Source organism: Zonotrichia leucophrys, chromosome 18 (genome assembly GCF_028769735.1).
Source record: "Zonotrichia leucophrys gambelii isolate GWCS_2022_RI chromosome 18, RI_Zleu_2.0, whole genome shotgun sequence".
NCBI classification, from domain to species: Eukaryota; Metazoa; Chordata; class Aves; order Passeriformes; family Passerellidae; genus Zonotrichia; species Zonotrichia leucophrys.
Genome location: NC_088187.1, coordinates 5,845,740 through 5,863,259, shown reverse-complemented (window position 1 = coordinate 5,863,259; position 17,520 = coordinate 5,845,740). Strand labels below are relative to the sequence as shown.

At 50.0% G+C, this 17,520-nt stretch overlaps 3 protein-coding genes across 5 annotated transcripts; 2 read left to right on the top strand and 1 right to left on the bottom strand.

The window, feature by feature from the left end:
* The first annotated feature begins 1,015 nt into the window (after positions 1–1,015).
* Positions 1,016–5,851, top strand: TMEM220 (transmembrane protein 220). 3 transcript variants are annotated; one of them, XM_064728417.1, is made up of 6 exons: positions 1,016–1,099; positions 1,204–1,233; positions 2,040–2,100; positions 3,137–3,260; positions 4,079–4,138; positions 5,166–5,851. In XM_064728417.1, the coding sequence occupies exons 1-6, from the start codon at positions 1,028–1,030 to the stop codon at positions 5,296–5,298; spliced, it is 480 nt and encodes a 159-aa protein (XP_064584487.1). In that variant the 5' UTR covers positions 1,016–1,027; the 3' UTR covers positions 5,299–5,851. The 3 variants fall into 3 exon arrangements, 1 of the variants encoding a protein (XP_064584487.1); XR_010442303.1 differs by lacking the exons at positions 2,040–2,100; positions 5,166–5,851 and having other exon boundaries at positions 1,025–1,099; positions 1,204–1,690; positions 4,079–4,093; XR_010442304.1 differs by lacking the exons at positions 4,079–4,138; positions 5,166–5,851 and having other exon boundaries at positions 1,025–1,099; positions 1,204–1,690; positions 3,137–3,190.
* Positions 5,849–9,175, bottom strand: ADPRM (ADP-ribose/CDP-alcohol diphosphatase, manganese dependent). Its single transcript, XM_064728416.1, has 3 exons — positions 8,589–9,175; positions 8,007–8,123; positions 5,849–7,146 (listed from the first exon to the last, which is right to left on the bottom strand). The coding sequence occupies exons 1-3, from the start codon at positions 9,139–9,141 to the stop codon at positions 6,860–6,862; spliced, it is 957 nt and encodes a 318-aa protein (XP_064584486.1). The 5' UTR covers positions 9,142–9,175; the 3' UTR covers positions 5,849–6,859.
* Positions 9,176–9,186: 11 nt separating this feature from the next.
* LOC135455297 (protein SCO1 homolog, mitochondrial) lies at positions 9,187–12,831 on the top strand. Its single transcript, XM_064728415.1, has 6 exons — positions 9,187–9,348; positions 9,453–9,543; positions 10,454–10,651; positions 10,864–10,956; positions 11,069–11,184; positions 11,869–12,831. The coding sequence occupies exons 1-6, from the start codon at positions 9,187–9,189 to the stop codon at positions 11,995–11,997; spliced, it is 789 nt and encodes a 262-aa protein (XP_064584485.1). The 3' UTR covers positions 11,998–12,831.
* The last annotated feature ends 4,689 nt before the right edge of the window (positions 12,832–17,520 follow it).

Genomic DNA, 17,520 nt, shown 5'->3' with positions numbered 1-17,520 from the left:
GCTTTAAATGCAGTAATTTCATCTCTTGTAACCTGCTTAAGGAAAGACTCAGTTAAAAATAAGATGAGAATGAATCCTCTCCACAAATGTGAGCACGTTTACATGTCCTCCACACAACAATTCAGCAAGACCTGATTCTGTTGGGTGCTGAGGGAACTGTATGAAATTGGTGGGAGACATGATCTCACAGAGGCTTGGTTTTGGTAAATATCACATTTCTAAACGACCCACTTTTAATTCATCACTGATTATCACTTTTCATCATAAATAATCAGTGAACAATGGCACAATGCTATTCTTCTGAACAATATCCTTTTTGGTTCTCTAGACTGCCCAAAATGACTGAATCTCTTGCACACAAAACTATTTCTGAACCATTACAAAAATCACAAAGTGGTTTGAGTTGGAAGCTGTTTTAAAACCCATCTCATTTAGCCTCCTGCCATGGCAGGGACACCTCCCACTGTCCCAGGTGCTCCAAGCCCTGTCCAACCTGGCCTTGGGCACTGCCAGGGATCCAGGGGCAGCCTCAGCTGCTCTGGGCACCTGTGCCAGGGTCTGCCCATCCTTGAAATATCGCAGTGCTGCCCGGGATCGGGATCGGGGCCGGGATTGGGATCGGGATGGAGATGGGGATGGGGATAGGGATAAGGATTGGGATAGGGATGGGGATATTGATGGGGATCAGGGCCGCGATAGGGATGGGGATGGTGGGTCAGGGCCGCAATAGGGATGGGAATGGGGATCGGGGATGGGGGTCGGGGATGGGGGTCGGGGCCGAGATCGGAATCGGGACTGGGGCCGGGATGGGGATGGGAATTGGGGCCGGGATCGGGATCGAGATCAGTAGCAGGATCGGGAATCGGGGATGGGGATCGGGGCGAGGATCGGGATGGGGGATCGGCCCCGGGATCGGGATCGGCCCCGGGATCGGGATCAGGATCAGGGCCGAGGCCCGCCCGCGTCCCGCCCCTCTGTCCGTCCCTCTGTCCGTCCCTCTGTCCGTCCCCTCTGTCCCGCCCCGGCCATGGCGGCTCGGCTGTGGCGGCTCTGCAACCTCCTCATGGCCGCCTTCTTCGGGCTGGCGGCCGCCGTGCAGGTGAGGCCGGGGCTCCCCTCCCGTCTCCTCCGCTCCCCTCCGGCGGAGCGCGGCCCCGGCCAGGCCGGGGGCTGCGGGGTCTCAGTGCGCGCCTCCTGCTGCAGGTGAACGACCCCGACGCGGGGCTGTGGACGGTGAGTACGGGCCGCCCTTCTCTTCCCGTCCCCTTCGGCACCTCCTGCCCAGAGATCCCAGCCCCGCTCCGCTACCGCCCGTCCGATCCAGGGCTGCCGGAGGAAACGTCCCTGCTCCCAGCTGAAGAGCGGGCAGAGCCGGGAAAGCGATGTCTGCACTGCAGCGACGGCTGGAATCCCACCGTGCTTCCAGGATCTGCCTTATTTCACTCCAGATGTGCGCCTGCAGAGCATCGCTTGCCTGTGCAGAGCACCCCGAGCTGCTCCCGCTGCTCCTGCCCCGCTGTGCCCGTGGCCCTGGGCTCGCCTTGGGTCTCCAGCGGGAGCGTCCGAGGAAAGGGAGCGAGCCCCGCTCCGGTGCCCGCCCTGCCTCGGGCACGGAGCATTCCCTGGGCTGGGCACTGCGGGTGACAGGGACAGTTCTGTGTGTGCGACAGGAGCTGCTGCGTGACCTGCGGTGTGTGAGCCCCTCTGACAGCGGCACCAAAGGGGACAAAACGCCCCAGCGCAGGTGGAGGGTGTGGGGAGGGTCAGGATTCAGGGAAGGGGCTCTGCAGTGCTTGGTCGGTATTCTGTAAGCCAGGAGCAGAGGAACAAGGGCTGGCTATAGGCTGATGGCCCGGGATTTTGGGTGGTAATGGTGAAGATGAGCACCAGCAGTGCCAGGGCATGCTGGAGGGCAAGGGACTGAGATGTGCTCTGTGCCTGTGACAAACTGCAAAGGGGAAAAGTGCTGCTCTGGCTGGGCACTTCTGCTTCCTGAGCTTGCTGAGTTTTAATACCGAGTAGATTTATGTCATTAACAGGTTGTCTACTTAGTGCCAGCTGCCCTGACACTGCTTGTCAGCATCAACCCTTCAATAACAGGTATGATACTGGTGTTCAAAAGAGTCTCTTCTCATATTTTGCCCTCAAAAGGTTGTAGTTTTGCTTTTTTTTCTTTTTAAATTGAGCCACAGATTAAAATCAGGCTGTGTAGAAGCACATCTTACTATCTTCTGAGGGCAAAAAGCTGCAGGACCTATTTCCAGAGAAGCTGGTCATTGCTTTAGTGCTGGTGGCTGCAGGTGAGGAGAGGAGCCCAGCAGAAAGCCCAGCTGCTGGGGTGGGCCTGCCTTTGCACCCCAGTTCCAGCTTAAAGCCTTCTGGAACACCAGGGAGCATGCTCTGAACCTGGCTCTGTGCTGACCTTAGCAATTGACTTTGTTTCATTGTTGTAAATCTGTTTGTGTTTATCTACCTCGTGCAAAAGTAGCTGAGCTTTGCACAGTCCCATGAAAGTGCTAAAGGTCTTGTTCAGTGCCAGGTATTGCAGCTGCCCCACAGAGCCATGGGCAGGAACATTCAAAGGGTGTGAACAGCAGTTCAGAGGATCGTTCGGATCAGATTTGTTTCAAGGCTTCAGAACATAGTTAAGATTTTTGTATTTAAGATTTTTGTATTTTAATTCAGTGGAAATAATTTAAATAAAGCCATTTTATATACACAAAGTGACTGCATCTGTTCTATATGAACATTTATGCTGAATAAACTAAAATCACACTTAAAAAAGAAAACCTTCAGGAGTGCATGGTATTTCACAAATTACACTATTGCAGTCTCTTGGCATTCTGGCCACCTTAAGCATATATAGTGGCAGCATTCCTAAGTTCAGAACTCATGAGGCTTGAATATTGCTGGGGAGGTTTTGGCTGGTCAATAGAATCTGTATATTAAACTCACAAGGGTTTCCTTGTGCCCAGATCTGTTGAAAATGAAGATTATAATAGCACAACTTCTGTAAAACTGCAGGTTTATGTAAATTCACCAAGAGGTATTTGCCATTCAGGTCTGTGGAAGATCCAGATGGGTTTACTTCATTCTTCATGACAGTGGCTGACACTCTTATTTTTTTTTTCCCCAGACAACGGTGTTTGGAGGAACCTCTGTGACCTTCATTCTGCTGGCTGTGTTGTTGGGACCATTGCCTTGGCTTGCTCTTTGTTTGCTTATGCTCAAGGAAACATTTTTCATGAAGAGGAAGGCAGGTAAGCAGTGGGTTTTATGTGTCCCTGTCCAAATCCAGCTCACCAGGCCGACTCCTCCTGGTGTCACCTTCCAAAACTTTATTTCCTGGGCTGTTATAGTGCGAGCTGTTGGTCCAGAGGAATCAGACCAAAGAGGAGGGACCATAATGCTCCAAACCAGTGACTGCTTGGGCACAGGGAAGGGAACATTGCCTCCATGATTGTGGCAGTTGGATTTACTTGTCTGGCTTTCAGACACCAGGGCACAAGCACAGTGAAACAGCTTTGTGCTCTTTTCCTGGAGCTGTGGGAGTGGTAATCAATGTTTTAAAAACTCTTGCGGTGATACCAAATTCATGTTTATCTGGCATGGGCTGCTGAGTCCTCCAAGGGATTGAGGACAAGGGAGAATTTCTCACCTGGACATTCAGGTATGTAAAAAGTAGGTGCTTGTAAAGTACTGAAGCAAAGCCCTGGCAGCTACTTCTGCACCTAATCACAGTCTGGAAAACTGGCATGTTGCTTTGCTCTGTTTCAATGAGAGAAATGTGCCTGCTTTGCCTGTGTTAATTAGAGAAATGTGCTGTGGAATATAAATCCAGCAGTAGAACAAAACGTGGAGGCAGGAATTTCTGCAGCTGTTTAGCTGTCATGTTGATTTGTAGATTTGTGGTGTGAAGCTCTTTTTTACTCTTTGTAAATACCTTTATAATCCTAGAAAATATATTGAACTACTCCAAAGGAGCAGCCACTACTGTTTTGGAGGCAAAATTTGTATTGTAGGAACATAAACATCTGTTTGTATTATTTTCTGATCTGTTTTTTGTTTGGCTTTTTAGAGAATTGTTTGGTCTGGTGATTATTACAATATGGATGAGTCTTTGTCGCAGTTCAGCAAAGTAAGTTTTATTTTCTCTTTTTTTATTATCCATTCCAATGTTCACATTTAGTGACTAGCTCCTTGAAAACACACAGCTGATTTTGGCAGCTTGTTTTCCTGTTTCATGTCACTCTCTGAACCTTCCAGCTGCCCAAGCAGTAGCAGCCTGGAGGATCTTGCACAGATAAATTTGGGGCAGGGGGGAATGTAAGGCTACATGAAGCACTTTTTCTGTCCCCCTGCCATAATAGGGGAATTTTCCCTTTACTTAAGGTGCTTTACTTAATTCCAACTAGTTTCTGTAGCCTGAGTTGTCTGAAAATTCTTTGTGCCTCTCCAGAAAAGACTGGTGATACATCCATAGGAGCCCCATTAAATTGGCAAGGGCTCTCTGCTCTTCCCAGCTGCAGGCAGATGTGAATGTTATGTGGTGGCTGTAGCAGTGGGCAGGGACATCCTGGGCTGTCCCATCATGGTGTGGTCAGCATGACCCCTGTGGTCAGTGCTTGTCCCCTGTGCTGGCACTGCTGAGGCACCTCCAGTCCTGGGGTCAGGTTTGAGCACCTCACTTCAAAAAGGACTTTGAGGGACTGGAAGTGAAGGGAACAGAGTGTCTGGAACACCAGGAGTCACCAAGGGAGCTGGGGTGGCTCAGTCTGCAGAAAAGGAGGCTCATGGGGGACCTTTTCACTCTAAAGCTCCCTGACAGGAGGGTGCAGCCTGGTAGGGGTGAGGCTCTGCTTCCAGGGAACAGTGACAGGACCAGTTGAAACAGCCTCACGCTGTGCCAGGGGAGGCTGAGATTAGATCCTAGGGAAAATTCCTTCACTGAAAGAGAGGTCAGGCATTGGCATAGGCTGCCCAGGGAGGTGGTGGAGTCACCATTCCTTGGAAGTGTTCACAAAAAATCACTGGATGTGGCACTGCACTGTAGGGTTTAGTGGGTGTGGTGGTATGCAAAGTTGGACCTGATGATCATGGAGGTCTTTTCCAGCCTTAAAGATTCAGTGATTTGAAGCAGCTCTGTTGGATTTGTTCTGTTACAGGAGTCCCCTGGGAGGAGCTCGTTTGGTTGCTGCAGTTGTTGTTGCCCTGTTCCCCTTTGTTTCGTGGCTGTACATTTATGTGAACAAAGACATGCGAGAGTCTTGGCCAACACACTGCAAAACTGTGATTTAATGGGATGGGAGAAAGTCTGCAGTGACTGTGCTGACCTTATTTGCCTTTGTTTTTGGTGCTTAACAAAAGGTGTGTCAGTCTGATAGCACCCAAGAATGCCTGGCTGCTTCCAGCAGTGCCAGCTGAGATTTGGTAAAATGTTGAGGAATGCTGTAAAAGCTGAGTGGGGAATTTTTCTATGGAAACGAATTCACCTTGCTGCTTCTTACATTTTCCAAACACCATTGATCTAATGTCTGTTCTGATGGTATATTCAGGATATCACTGTAGCCCTATATCACTCTCCAATCACCTCATAGTTTGGGAAATCTATTCTGTAATGTAAGGAACAAATAGAGCAAATACTGTTTTAATAAATGACTATTTACAGCCATAGAACTTTCAATAATGTGCCTGGATAACCCATTTCAGACTTTTTGGAAAATTGAGCAGTCTGTATCTCTGTTCTGTGCTAAAATCATATGTAGAATATATCTGAAAAAATATTTTTACTATTAACTGAAAGTCACTGTTTTTACTGAGTAATAAAAACTATTTTTTATAAGAAAACTCAATGAAAGCCTCCATATCTTTTATTTTCTGGGAGATGCATATTCAAGTCTGTCACAGCAGATGTGGGCACTGTTCCAATTAATTCTGCTGCTCAGCTAATTTTTTTTGGAAAGCAGGACCCACACAGTAGCCCTGCAGCAGCAAGCATGTCCCACTGTTCATCCTGAAGAAAGAAGCACAGGTGGATAAAATGGACTCAGGATCTGGCTGGGACAGAGCCAGGACAGCTCCAGGTGTAACACACAAACCCTTTTATTTAGATGGGTGTCAGAGCTCACTCTCAGCACTGCTGCAGGTGATCCCAGCTGTGCACACACAGCACAGCCTGAGCATCTGCAGCGTTCCATGGTGCAGCACAGATGGTCTCAGCTTTCTCTGAGCATTACTTTAGTCTTTTAAAGCAAACTTGGAAGACTGAATTAGGCTACAGGCTGGATATATTCTGCTAGACATGAGATCTTACTGTAATGTTCACAGAAAATAAATAAATAGAGATGGAGGAGTACAACTCGCATGCTTTAAGCTCATGAGGACAGAAGGCTTTGAGCAATATTTGTTATATGGTTTGCACTTTCACAGTGCATCAGTCTGAGAGAACAGCACTAGGGCTTTTTTTGAGCAATATTTGTTATATGGTTTGCATCTTTTCACAGTAGCAATCCAGTCTGAGAGAACAGCATTAGGGCTTTTTTTGAGCAATATTTGTTATATGGTTTGCATCTTTTCACAGTAGCAATCCAGTCTGGATTGGGTGTTGGAATTCAACATTCTGCATTCCAGTATATTAATTTAAATTACTGTCCTTCTCTATTCTCCAAAAAGAAGTCAGGTGCTCTCTTACAGAAACACAGTTTCTAAAATTCTGTATCCAAGAGAAGAAAGCCTGACCTAAAGCAATAAGGATCAGCCATGCACAGCTTTCTAAAAGCAAACAGCTGAATCTCCTACATTTGTGTCCATTTTTCATCCGAGTCCTTCCTGCAGAAGAACAGTGTCTTTGCCTGGTATTTCAGAAGTGCATAACTCTGTCAGGAATTCTGCCCCTTCCCTTCAGCACCATTTTATCTTCATAGACATGAACAGTGGCAAAGGCGTTGCTGTCGGGGGGGGTCTCGATGAGCCCCTCCAGGGTGAGGTGATGAACTCCGTGCAGGTCCTGGCAGTAGGCGCCGTCGTGCAGGTGCCCTGCGAGCACACAGACCACACACCTGTGTCTGTGTATCACTGACAGGGCAGCCTCGTAATTCCACGCCAGACAAACCCCATTGGAAGCACAGGGATGGATGGGCACGTGAGCTGCAGTCCAGAGGGAAAGAAATAAAGAGAGGTAAACTGTAATAAATCTGCCTCATTGATGGGAAGTTCAGCCATCTCATTGAGTGTGGCATTCATATTTTATGAAAAATCCCTTCACCCAGGATTTTCTCCTGGGAAGCTTAGAAGCCTCAGAGAAAAATTACAACAACAATTATCTCATTTGCTTCTCCTCTGTTTTGCTCCTTTGGAATGTGTTTGGAGATTGTTTACCAATGTGGCTGTTTCATTAGTTTCATGTGTTTCATTAGTTTCATTGTTTTGACTTATTGGCAAATCAGGGCCAAGCTGTGTCAAAACTCTGGAAGGAGTCACGAGTTTTCATTATTATCTTTTTAGCCTTCTGTAAGTATCCTTTCTGCATTCTTTACTATAGTTTAGTTTAGTATTCTTTTATATAATACAACATCATAAAATAATAAATTAGCCTTCTGAGAACATGGACTCAGATTCCTTCATTCCTCCTGCCATGGGACATTTCGCAAATACAATAACTGAGTACAGAAAACTCACCCCCAGAGTGAGGTGTGGTTGCTGTTCTGCTGTTTCATGTGTTCCATCTGTACCTCACCAGACCAACTGCATGTTTTCTGCAGCTAACATACACAGGCTAGCTAACTTTTTTTTTCCTTGTATTTCCATGGGAGTTGTGCTGGTTTGGCTTTAATTGATATTTGGCAAGGAGGGAAGAAGCCACTCACAGAAATGAGTGAGAGGAGCTGCTGAGAGCTTCCTCTGTACACCCTCCATCAAATATAGGGATTGGAACTAGACTAGATTTAAGCACCCTTCCAACACAAACCATTCTGATTGTCTGTTTATCCCCCTCCATATCTACCTACCCATAACTATAACTTTTTCTTGGTTTTCATCAGAGAACTTGAGGACTTCATCGAACCAGTCCAGCTGGGCTTGGCTAAATCCTCCATTAAATGCTACAAAATGAGGTTCTTTGAGCCCTGCAGTGAAGAAGAAGAAGGTTAGGCACAAATGCATACACCTCCCCTGGTTCCTCTATTTGCCTTATGCAAATCTGCTGATGGTTTACTCTCAGAACCTTTGGGGTTGTTTTTGCACTTCCTGGATCAGAACTCCATCCCCCTTGCACAAAGGAGAAGATTACTCATTAGTGTTTTCAGGAGTTTGGGTCACAGTACCCAAACAGGGTTTCCACTGTTGGGTTTCCCCCTGGCATGGGGCAGGGTGAGCACAACTCGGTGCCCTGCACCAGCCGCCTCCCCGGTACTGCAGGGCACAGAGCACAGCACCAGGCTACGGAGGAGCATCTCCTGGGCCCGCACTGACGACAGGGAGTGGGCAGCAAAGAGGCACATCCTTGTGAGCCCCTGACATCCCGCTGTCAGCACCGGCAGCTCCGGACAGCGAAGCTTCGGCCGCCCGCGCCCCTGCCAAGCCGGAGGTACCTTCGGGGTTGTTGAGATCATCGTTGGTGTTCTTCTCCCGCAGCACCCGCAGGGACTCCTGGTAGCGGGGGCTGCCGGGGTCCACGCCCAGGGTGCTGGCGTCGTAGCTGTCGAGCACGACGAGGCGGAGCCGCGGGGCAAGGCTGCAGTGATACGCGTGGCACTCCCTGTCCGCGGGCCCGTCCGAGCCCCCCGCGGGCCGGCTGTACAGCCCGGTGTGCACCAGCCGCGCCCGGCTGAAGTTGTAGAGCTCGTGGTTGCCCCACGCGTGGTGCACGGGCACCGAGAGCTGCCCCAGCACCTCCAGCACCTGCTGCAAGGCGCTCTCGGCCTCGCCGCGCCGGGCGTTCTGCCCGTCGATGCTGTCGCCCAGCTGCAGCACGAAGTTTATCGGCGGGCTCTCGGCGGCCCACTCCCACACCGCCTCCCGCAGCAAGCGCAGGCTGTGCCGGTAGTAGCGTCGCCGGCAGCCCCCGAAGTCGTACCCGTCCTCCGCGTCGGCGAACTGGATGTCAGCGATGACCCCGAAGGCGAGGCGCGGCGCAGCCTGCATGGCGGCCTCGGGCGGGCCGGAAGGGGCGGCGCGGCCGGCGGGAACATGGCGGGGGCGGCGCGGCTGTGGCGGCTGCGGGCGGGCGCGGGGCTGTGGCCGCTGCCGGGCCCGGCCGTGCGGGGCTGGGTGGTGCTGCCCGCATCCCGCAGCCGCCCGCTGTCAGAGCTGCCGCCGGGCCGCGGGCCGCGGGCGGGCGCGCAGAAGCGGGTGAGTGAGGGAAGGACGGACGGAGGGAGCGCGGGCCGGGCCGGGTCGGGTCGGGTCGAGCCGCTCCGTGCCCCGATCAGTCACCAAACCCTTGTCCCCCGCAGCTCGTGTCGTGGCGGTCGCTGGCGGCCACCGTGGTGCTGGGCGGGGGGCTGCTGGCCGGCATGAAGCTGATGAAGCGGCAGAAGGAGGAGAGTGAGTGCGGGGTGCGGGAGGAGCGCCGGGATGTTGGATTGCTCTATTTCCCTTTTGTCCATGTATGATCCTGTGGGCTGGGGTCCATAGCTAGCTAGGATTGGACACGATCAGCCCGTCCAGGCACGGATTCTTACACCGGGGGTGGCGCGTTTCGTGTTCACATGAAGGGTTTGTTGGTTTTGCATTCAGATGTATTTTACCTGCCTGGGCATCGTCACTGTACCGCTTTCCAAACGGCCGCTCCGTGCCTGGGTTTACGGAAGTACCGCAGAAAAATTTCAAAAATTAAAAGCGATTAAGGTTCAGCGTTTTAAAATTCCTAGGATGGAATAGTTGTGTTTGGCCTGCCTGTGTTTATGGAAGTGCTGCAGAAAAATTTCAAAAATTAAAAGCGATTCAAGGTTCGGCATTTTAAAGCTCCTAGGTTGGAATAGTTGTGTTTGGCCGCACGCTGTGCCAGCCTGTGCAGCGCAGACACGGAGCTGGGTGTTGTGGGCTCGCCCATGAGCTTTGCCCTCTCCTGCAGCAACTGCCCACACATTTCCTTTTTATGCATTTACAGTTGAAAACAGAGATATTGCAGCTTTTAGGGTATTGTTCAGGTTTCAACGGATGCTGGTTTTGCAGTTTCACAGCAGGCCAGGTATCTTGTCTTTATTTTTTCCCTTTTTAAACAAAAATGCATTTGGGTAACAATGAAAGATAATATATTGTTTCAAAGGAATTTAGTGATATATTTCATTTTGTCCAAAAGGAACACTTTCTGGAAGGCATGTGCATGTTGGGTGTCTGCATGACAGGCGTTGGTGGATCTTGACATGACCCTGAGCAGTGTCTGACTCAGCTTGCCTGGGAAGCATTGTGCCTTGTGGCATGGCTGTGTTTGATTCCCACTTGTGTTTTGTAGAGCTGGAAAAGGAACGAAACCGAGGCATTGGGAAGCCGCTCCTGGGAGGGCCCTTCTCCCTCGTCAGCCACGAGGGACAGCCCAGGACCAGCAAGGACTACATTGGCCAGTGGGTGCTGATCTACTTTGGCTTCACTCACTGCCCTGACATCTGCCCTGATGAGCTGGAGAAAATGATTGCAGTGGTAGATGAAATTGGTAAGGGAGTTCAGGGTCTGGAAGCACAGACACAGAGCATTGCATCTCATGGCACTTGCTTCCTTCACAAATCACATAAATAAAACTGCCCAAAAAGGTCTGGTCACTTGGGATGGGCTTGGATTGATGTTACATGGCTGTGAGCTTGTTTGAAGGCAGATGAGAGATGACATCTGGTTTTCTAAAATAAATAATAACTGTTAACATCACAGATCGAATTCCATCTTTGCCTAATCTGACCCCACTCTTCATCACCATCGATCCTGAGAGGGACAACCAAGAAGCCATTGCCAGATATGTTAAAGGTATTCCTGCCTTCTTCCTTGTGTCTCATAGCATGTAGTGCAGAGCACTGAAAAGGTGCCTCTTCAAGGGATTATTTTCACCAAAATGTGTAAATGTCTTCTTTCCATCTAGAATTTTCTCCCAAGCTGGTGGGATTGACTGGTAGCAAGGCACAGATTGACCAAGTGGCTAAAGCGTACCGTGTGTACTACAGCGAAGGGCCCAAGGATGAGGACAACGATTACATAGTGAGTAAAAGCAGCCTTTGCTTGCTGAAACACTGGATAAGAGCAGCATGTGCATTTTAAAACCAGCTATTGGGTCTTTACTGAAGTCCCATGTGCAGTGATATGTTCACCCCTCAGAACCACAGTGCCCTCCTACAAGCTCAACACCTTACCAAAGTGTGTTCTAAACAAGCCCAGAAATGCAGACAGCAGCACAGGAACTAGCAAGCCTGGCAATGGTTGGATTTCTTTCTGATCTGTAACATTTGACTGCCTCTTTCCCTACGTGTGCCAAAGTTGCTGTGATTTCTCATTTTTAATGCAGCTGAACTCAGAGCACGGTTGTATTTCAGTCCTGAGCAGTCATGGCTTCCAGAGCCAGAACTCTGTGTCTTTGCTGAGAAAGATGTTGTCACGGTTAGGTGCCGACAGCACTCGTAGCGTCATTAAATAAATTTGCGGTGGAATTAATTTTGATATAAATCAAATTTTGATATAAATCCGGGATGTGCCTGGGTGAGGCTGCTTCAGTGCGCCGGCAGGGGGCGCGCCTGTCCCGCATGTCCCTGTATCCCTCTGCCTGCCCCGATCCCAATCCCGCATTTCCCTGTATCCCATGCCTGCCCCGATCCCAATCCCTGATTTCCCCTCTGAGCTGGTGTTCTGTGCTGTTGTGCTCTCTGACCACGCTGTGCTCTCCTGCAGGTGGATCACACAATAATCATGTACCTCCTCGGCCCCGATGGTGACTTTGTGGACTACTATGGCCAGAGTAAGAAGAGTACTGAGATTTCATCTTCTATTGCTGCACACATGAGAAAATACAGATCCTAAAACAGAAGGTCCTCAAAGATTGCTGTGAATGTCACCTGTGGGTTTGGCTGTGATTGGACACTGGAGTTAAAACAGAAGCACACAAGTGTAACATCCCATCAAGCCGGTCTCCTTCCAAATAAGAAAGGTTATCCATGTTTCTGCAAATTCCCATTACCAAAAATCTCTACAGAGCCTTCCCCATGGATACAATTTTCAACAAGATCTTGGGTACAGAATAAAATTTGGGACTTGTCTGAAACAGTGCTGGGAGCAAAGGATGGAAAGCACTTTTTACTTGAAAAGAACGTGTGTGTTGCTGGGAAAATACTGCTGGTAAAAAAAAATTGCTGGTCTGGCAAGGACAGCAGCCACTGCAGGAGCATTGCTTGATGCAAAGCCATTACTGGATGGGGCCATGGCATTCTCAGAGGAGCTCTGCCCTCTGGTTTCTCTGCACTGTTTTGCCTTCTAGGAGAGGCAGCTGCACTATTAGAAGCAGGGGAGCCTTAAGAGTGCTTCTTTATCCAGGTTAAGAAGGTGAAGAGCATTGAAAGCACCAGCTGCTTCCATGCATGGGACCAGCCCTGTAGCAAGCCTGTTCTTTTCATCTGAATGCAGAAATGAGATGTATTTTTTTGGTGGTTTTTCCAGGTGAACACTGTTCACTTATAAGGAGAAGAGAATTGGGATGCAAATAGCTTTTTCTTCTGGTGCAAATGATGGTGTGTGTAGTTGCTCTGCTTGTGCTAGGGGAAGTGGGGAGGGTGAAGGGGGCCTGTGTCCATGCACAGGGCTTGCAATCAGATACATTTTATGCAGTGCAGCATTTGAAAATAAAGATTGATTTGTATAAAAAATATATCTTTTTGTTTCCTTAGGTTTGACCAAAATGTCATCAGAACTTTGTATACTGGTCAAACATCATATTCTTGCTCTGCTTTCCTTTTTTTTAGAAAGCAGTATTTATTTCTAGTCATGCACATCAGGAGCTGAATGTGCTTTTTAAAGCTGAACCTCAGAGAAGGGCCCATGGGAGACAAACCAGAGCAGTTCTTGGTGTGAGTTCCAGAGGGTCTTGGACTGAGCACAGATGTTCCTGCAGGTAGCACTGGTGTTCTCCTGAGTGTGGGGTTGGAAGAGAACATTCCCATTCAAGGGAAGGTCCAAAGCCTGTGGAAAATTTCTGTCTTTGCAAAATTGTGAAAACCAGTAAATTTCACCTGTTTCAGAGCAGTGACATCTCTCATGCATTTTTGCATCTATTGCATTCTTGCTCTCCTCAATGGGTTTCACATTCAGGTCTGTATTTATTTGATCCCTTGTGATTTGTTTGTGCTTGTGGAGTCCTCAGGGCCCATCTCTGCCCCATCTCTTACCAACCTGTGGCTGTGCCCTGCACAACAGCCTTTGTGTGCCCTTCTCAAGGTCTCTGCTGTCACATCAGGCTTGTATTTTAAATATTGCAGCAGTATTTTAGGGCCAAATACCTTTTCTGCACAGAGGACAGTCTGGACAACCATGATTGTATGAAGCAATGGTAAGTAAAAATAAAACAAATCAGTTAGAAGCACCTGCTCAGAAGAAAGAATTGGTGTTACAGCAGAGCCAAGTTAAAGCAGGATTTGGACAAGGCAAACCTCAGTCCTGAGGCTTTGCAAAATCAGCACATGACCTGGGAAGAGTCACCTGTTACACTGATTTCTCTAAAGCTCATTTGCAGCTGACCACGGAGACAAATACAGGATTCCTGGCTTCTCCCAAATGTTTTGGCAGCTCTGTTGTGTCCTTTACCTTGTTTTTCTGTGCCCTGAAAGGCAGAACCAGCTGACCCAGGAAGATTATGGCAGACTGGGGGGAGTGTGGCCAAGGCCCAGGAAGATTTCAGATGGAGTGACATGTCCCTTGCCTCATGGCAGTGGGAGCAATTGATGTCCTGCTTTTTTCAGCCTCCCAATTTGACCTTGCCCATGACTTTTCCCTTGGCTTTTCCATGGGGAAACTTTCTTTGGAAGTGAGGAGTTTTATTGTGATTGGTTGTGGGGTTTTGTTTTTCTTTGACATTTATTTTTTCTTTATTTGGAGTTTTGTTTGTTTATTTAAAACCAAAACATGTTGTTTAGGGAACTGTTAGGATTTCCCTGCCCTGTTCAGTGGCAGCAGGGAGCACAGATGTGTTCCTGTGTGTTCAGGAGGCCCAAGGGTTGTGCTAAGTGCTCACTGGGAGGAGGCAGAGTTGGTCAGGGAGGGGAAGGGAATGTGCTGGGGGTGCTGGGAGATGCTCTGTCAGTGGATATTCAGTATTTTTCCAGTCCAGTATTAGAAATGAAGCAAACTGTACTCATACCCAAATTCCCTGTATCCCCAGGTGCAGTGCCCAGCCCACAGGGAGGGAGCTCAGCTCTGGCAGGGAAGGAAGGTTTGTGACAGGGCTCCTCTCCTGGGGCTGTGCTGGGTGCTGGCCTGGGGCTGAGCAGGGCCAGGTGGGTCTCTGGAAGCTGCACCAGGTGCAGGTTTCATTTGGGAAGCAGATTTGTCAGAGCCTGGGGCTGTGCACGGTGAACCTGTGTTCCCCAAGGCCAGCAGGGACCCCTGGGTACCCCAGGGACAGGGCAGGGCACAGTCCTGGCAGGGGCCAAACCAGACCTCTGCTCTGTGGGCTCACACAGCCCTGGCCTGGCAATACCAGTGGAAAACAGCATCTCCTCTGAGGGGCTGCTGCCATCCCAGCCTGGGACCAGTGACAAGATGTCTGAGGAATGAGGATTGGCTCCATTTGTCTTCCCAAGGCAGGCAGCACATTCCTCATGTGCTGCCAGCATAGCCCATGGAGGAGCTCAGCTGATGAGTGACACTTAAGCCACACGGGTGAAGCTTGGCTGCTTTAGGAGTGTTCTCAGCACCAGCACAGGCAGAATCAGGGCCTGAAGAGGTGCAGAGACTGTGACCTTGAACAACTGCAAAAGCTGTGCGTTGCATTTTCAGTCCAGATCATGGAAAGACACAGATAAGAAGGGCTCTCACTGAAAATGCGTTGCATTTTCAGTCCAGATGATGGAAAGACTCAGATAAGAAGGACTCTCAGGAGTTCTGCAGTCCAACCTCCTGCTGCAGCCACCCAGAGCCTCTTCATCCTTGTTCACAGCCTGAGGAAGAAAGCAAGTCTTCCTCATCTCCAGCTTGGGTCAAGGTCATGTGTGGGTGGAGTTGCTGTTGCTCTTTCTCCCCTTCTGCAGTGCTTTTGAAGATGTCTACATTTTCTGAGCCTTTTCTCACTTGGTCAGACTTGCATGGTGCCAGCATTGACCTGGCATTCCTAAAATGTGCTTCCATCAGCCCCAGCCAGGATCTGGGACAAATGAAGGCTCTCACATGGTTTTCAGTGAACTGCAGGATGGAGCTGGAGGCTGAGAATTGAGTTGGGCTCTTCACCACCTCTGTAAATCAGTGTGTGTTTTCAGTCAGGTGGAACAAGCACAGAGTGCTGAGGAGTCAGAGCTGGGAACAGCCTGTCCTGATGCACTGATGTTGCTGATTGCAACCAAGGCTTTCCTGCCCTGCTGCTGAAGCAGTGCTCCCACCTGGAGCCTCCAGGAGCTGTGGCTCCAGCAGTGTGTGCTGGGGCTGCTCAGGAGCTCCCCAGCCTCGGGGCAGGGAGTCTGTGCTCAGTGAAGCAGATGTGCTGGTCTGTGCTACATGTGGTGTCTATTTGTGGTCCTTACTTTAGACATGACTGACGAGTCCCTCTTTTACTGGACTGCTGTTAGGCTTGGTGGCCTAAAAGCAAAGGCAAAAAGCTGACTAATTGCCTCCTAGAGGAGAATTTTAAAGTTTGTTTTGGTTCAATTGGAAACTGATGTTTTTAAAGGAAGATATACTGGCAGTGGAGTGTCTAGCCCCTGACTTCTAGCAGCTCTACATCAGTTGTGCACGTTGCTGTGAAGATCTGTGCTTGGGAGACCTGGGCAGGAATGATTGCACCTGTCTCTGTGCTAGAGCCAAATCATTCCATGTTTTAAGCTGTGCATTACTAGTTTAATAAAGCAGGTTCCTTCAGCGTGCCAGGGAACTTACTCAGCTGCAGCTTACAAAACCTTCTTGTTCTCCCAAAGTTCTTTGTGCAAAAATAGATAGACACCAACCAGTAAATCCACCTTTAATTTGCAGGGGTATATTAAGCTATGAGTGTGCCCTTTTCTGAATGAAGGGCAGCAGTAAAAGCTCCCTGGCAGCCCCAGGATGGGATGAGAGAGCCTTGCAAGGCAATGTGGCTCCTGGTGACAGCACCCTTGTGACCTTCACCTCAGGCCAGCTCTGTGTGTGCAGTGATGCGGGCAGCACAGAGCAGCAGAGGTACCTGCAGCTGCCGTGGGTCATTGCTCAGTGCCACTTGTTTCCCTGCACTCTGTTCCCTCCTGGACACCTGAACCAGCTAGAGAAAACCAGGAGAGGCTCTCACTGCCTGAGAGTTCTCTTTGCTCTGCTTGCACAGCTGGCTGTGGGGACTTAGCCAGCAGTGTGGCCAAGAAGGGCAACAAGAACTGTGTCTGCAGCAGCCATGGTGTGGCCAGCAGGACCAGGAGAGTGACCACCCCCTGTGCTGGCACTGCTGAGACACCCGAGTGCTCTGTCCAGCTCTGGGTCCCTCATAACAATGAAGACATGGAGGGGCTGGAGTGTGTCCAGAGAAGGGGATGGAGCTGGGAAAGGTCTGGAGCTCCAGGAGGGGCTGAAGGAGCTGGGAAAGGGCTCAGCCTGGAGAACAGGAGGCTCAGGGAGGCCCTTGTGGCTCTGCACAGCTCCTGACAGGAGGGGACAGCCGGGGGGCTTGGGCTCTGCTCCCAGGGAACGGGGACAGGAGGAGAGGGAATGGCCTCAGGCTGGGCACCAGGAGGAAATTCTTCTCTGAAAGGGTGGTCAAACACTAGAAGAAGCTGCCCAGGGAGGTGTCCAAGGAAGGGCTGGATGTGGCACTCAGTGCTCTGGGCTGGGTGACAAGGTGGGCACTGGTCAGAAGTGGACTTGATCTTGGAGGTCTTTTCCAACCCCAATGATTGTGTGAGTGAGGTCCAGTCTGTCCAGTCCTCTTGCCCTGAGCATGCCTGGGAGCAGGAAATGTCCTTTCTGCATTACAGTGGCAATCTGGTGTCAGGACAAAGCCCAGCCTGCACACTGGCCTGGTGTGCCTCAGCTTTGTGCTCGCAGCACATCCCCTGTGCTGAGTTCAAAGGGCCGATCACAAGGGATGTGTGCTAAAATAAGCTTTTCCTCATCCCCCGGGCTTAGGGGGATTCTAGGAATTCATGGTTCATGAGATATGTGGCTGTGGTGTCCATTTTTAGTGACCTTAAATGAAATTAAGGGCAACATGAAACATGTTTTTCAGAACTCCAGGGACAGTGACTGTGCTGCAAGCCCACAGGCTCGGCTCCCCTCGGGCCAACACAAACAGGGTCAGCCCCTGTCCCAAAGGGGTGACATCCCCTGTGCTGCGGCAGCAGCTGCAGGTGCCCCAGGGTGCTCCAGCTCAGAGTGGGGCTGTGG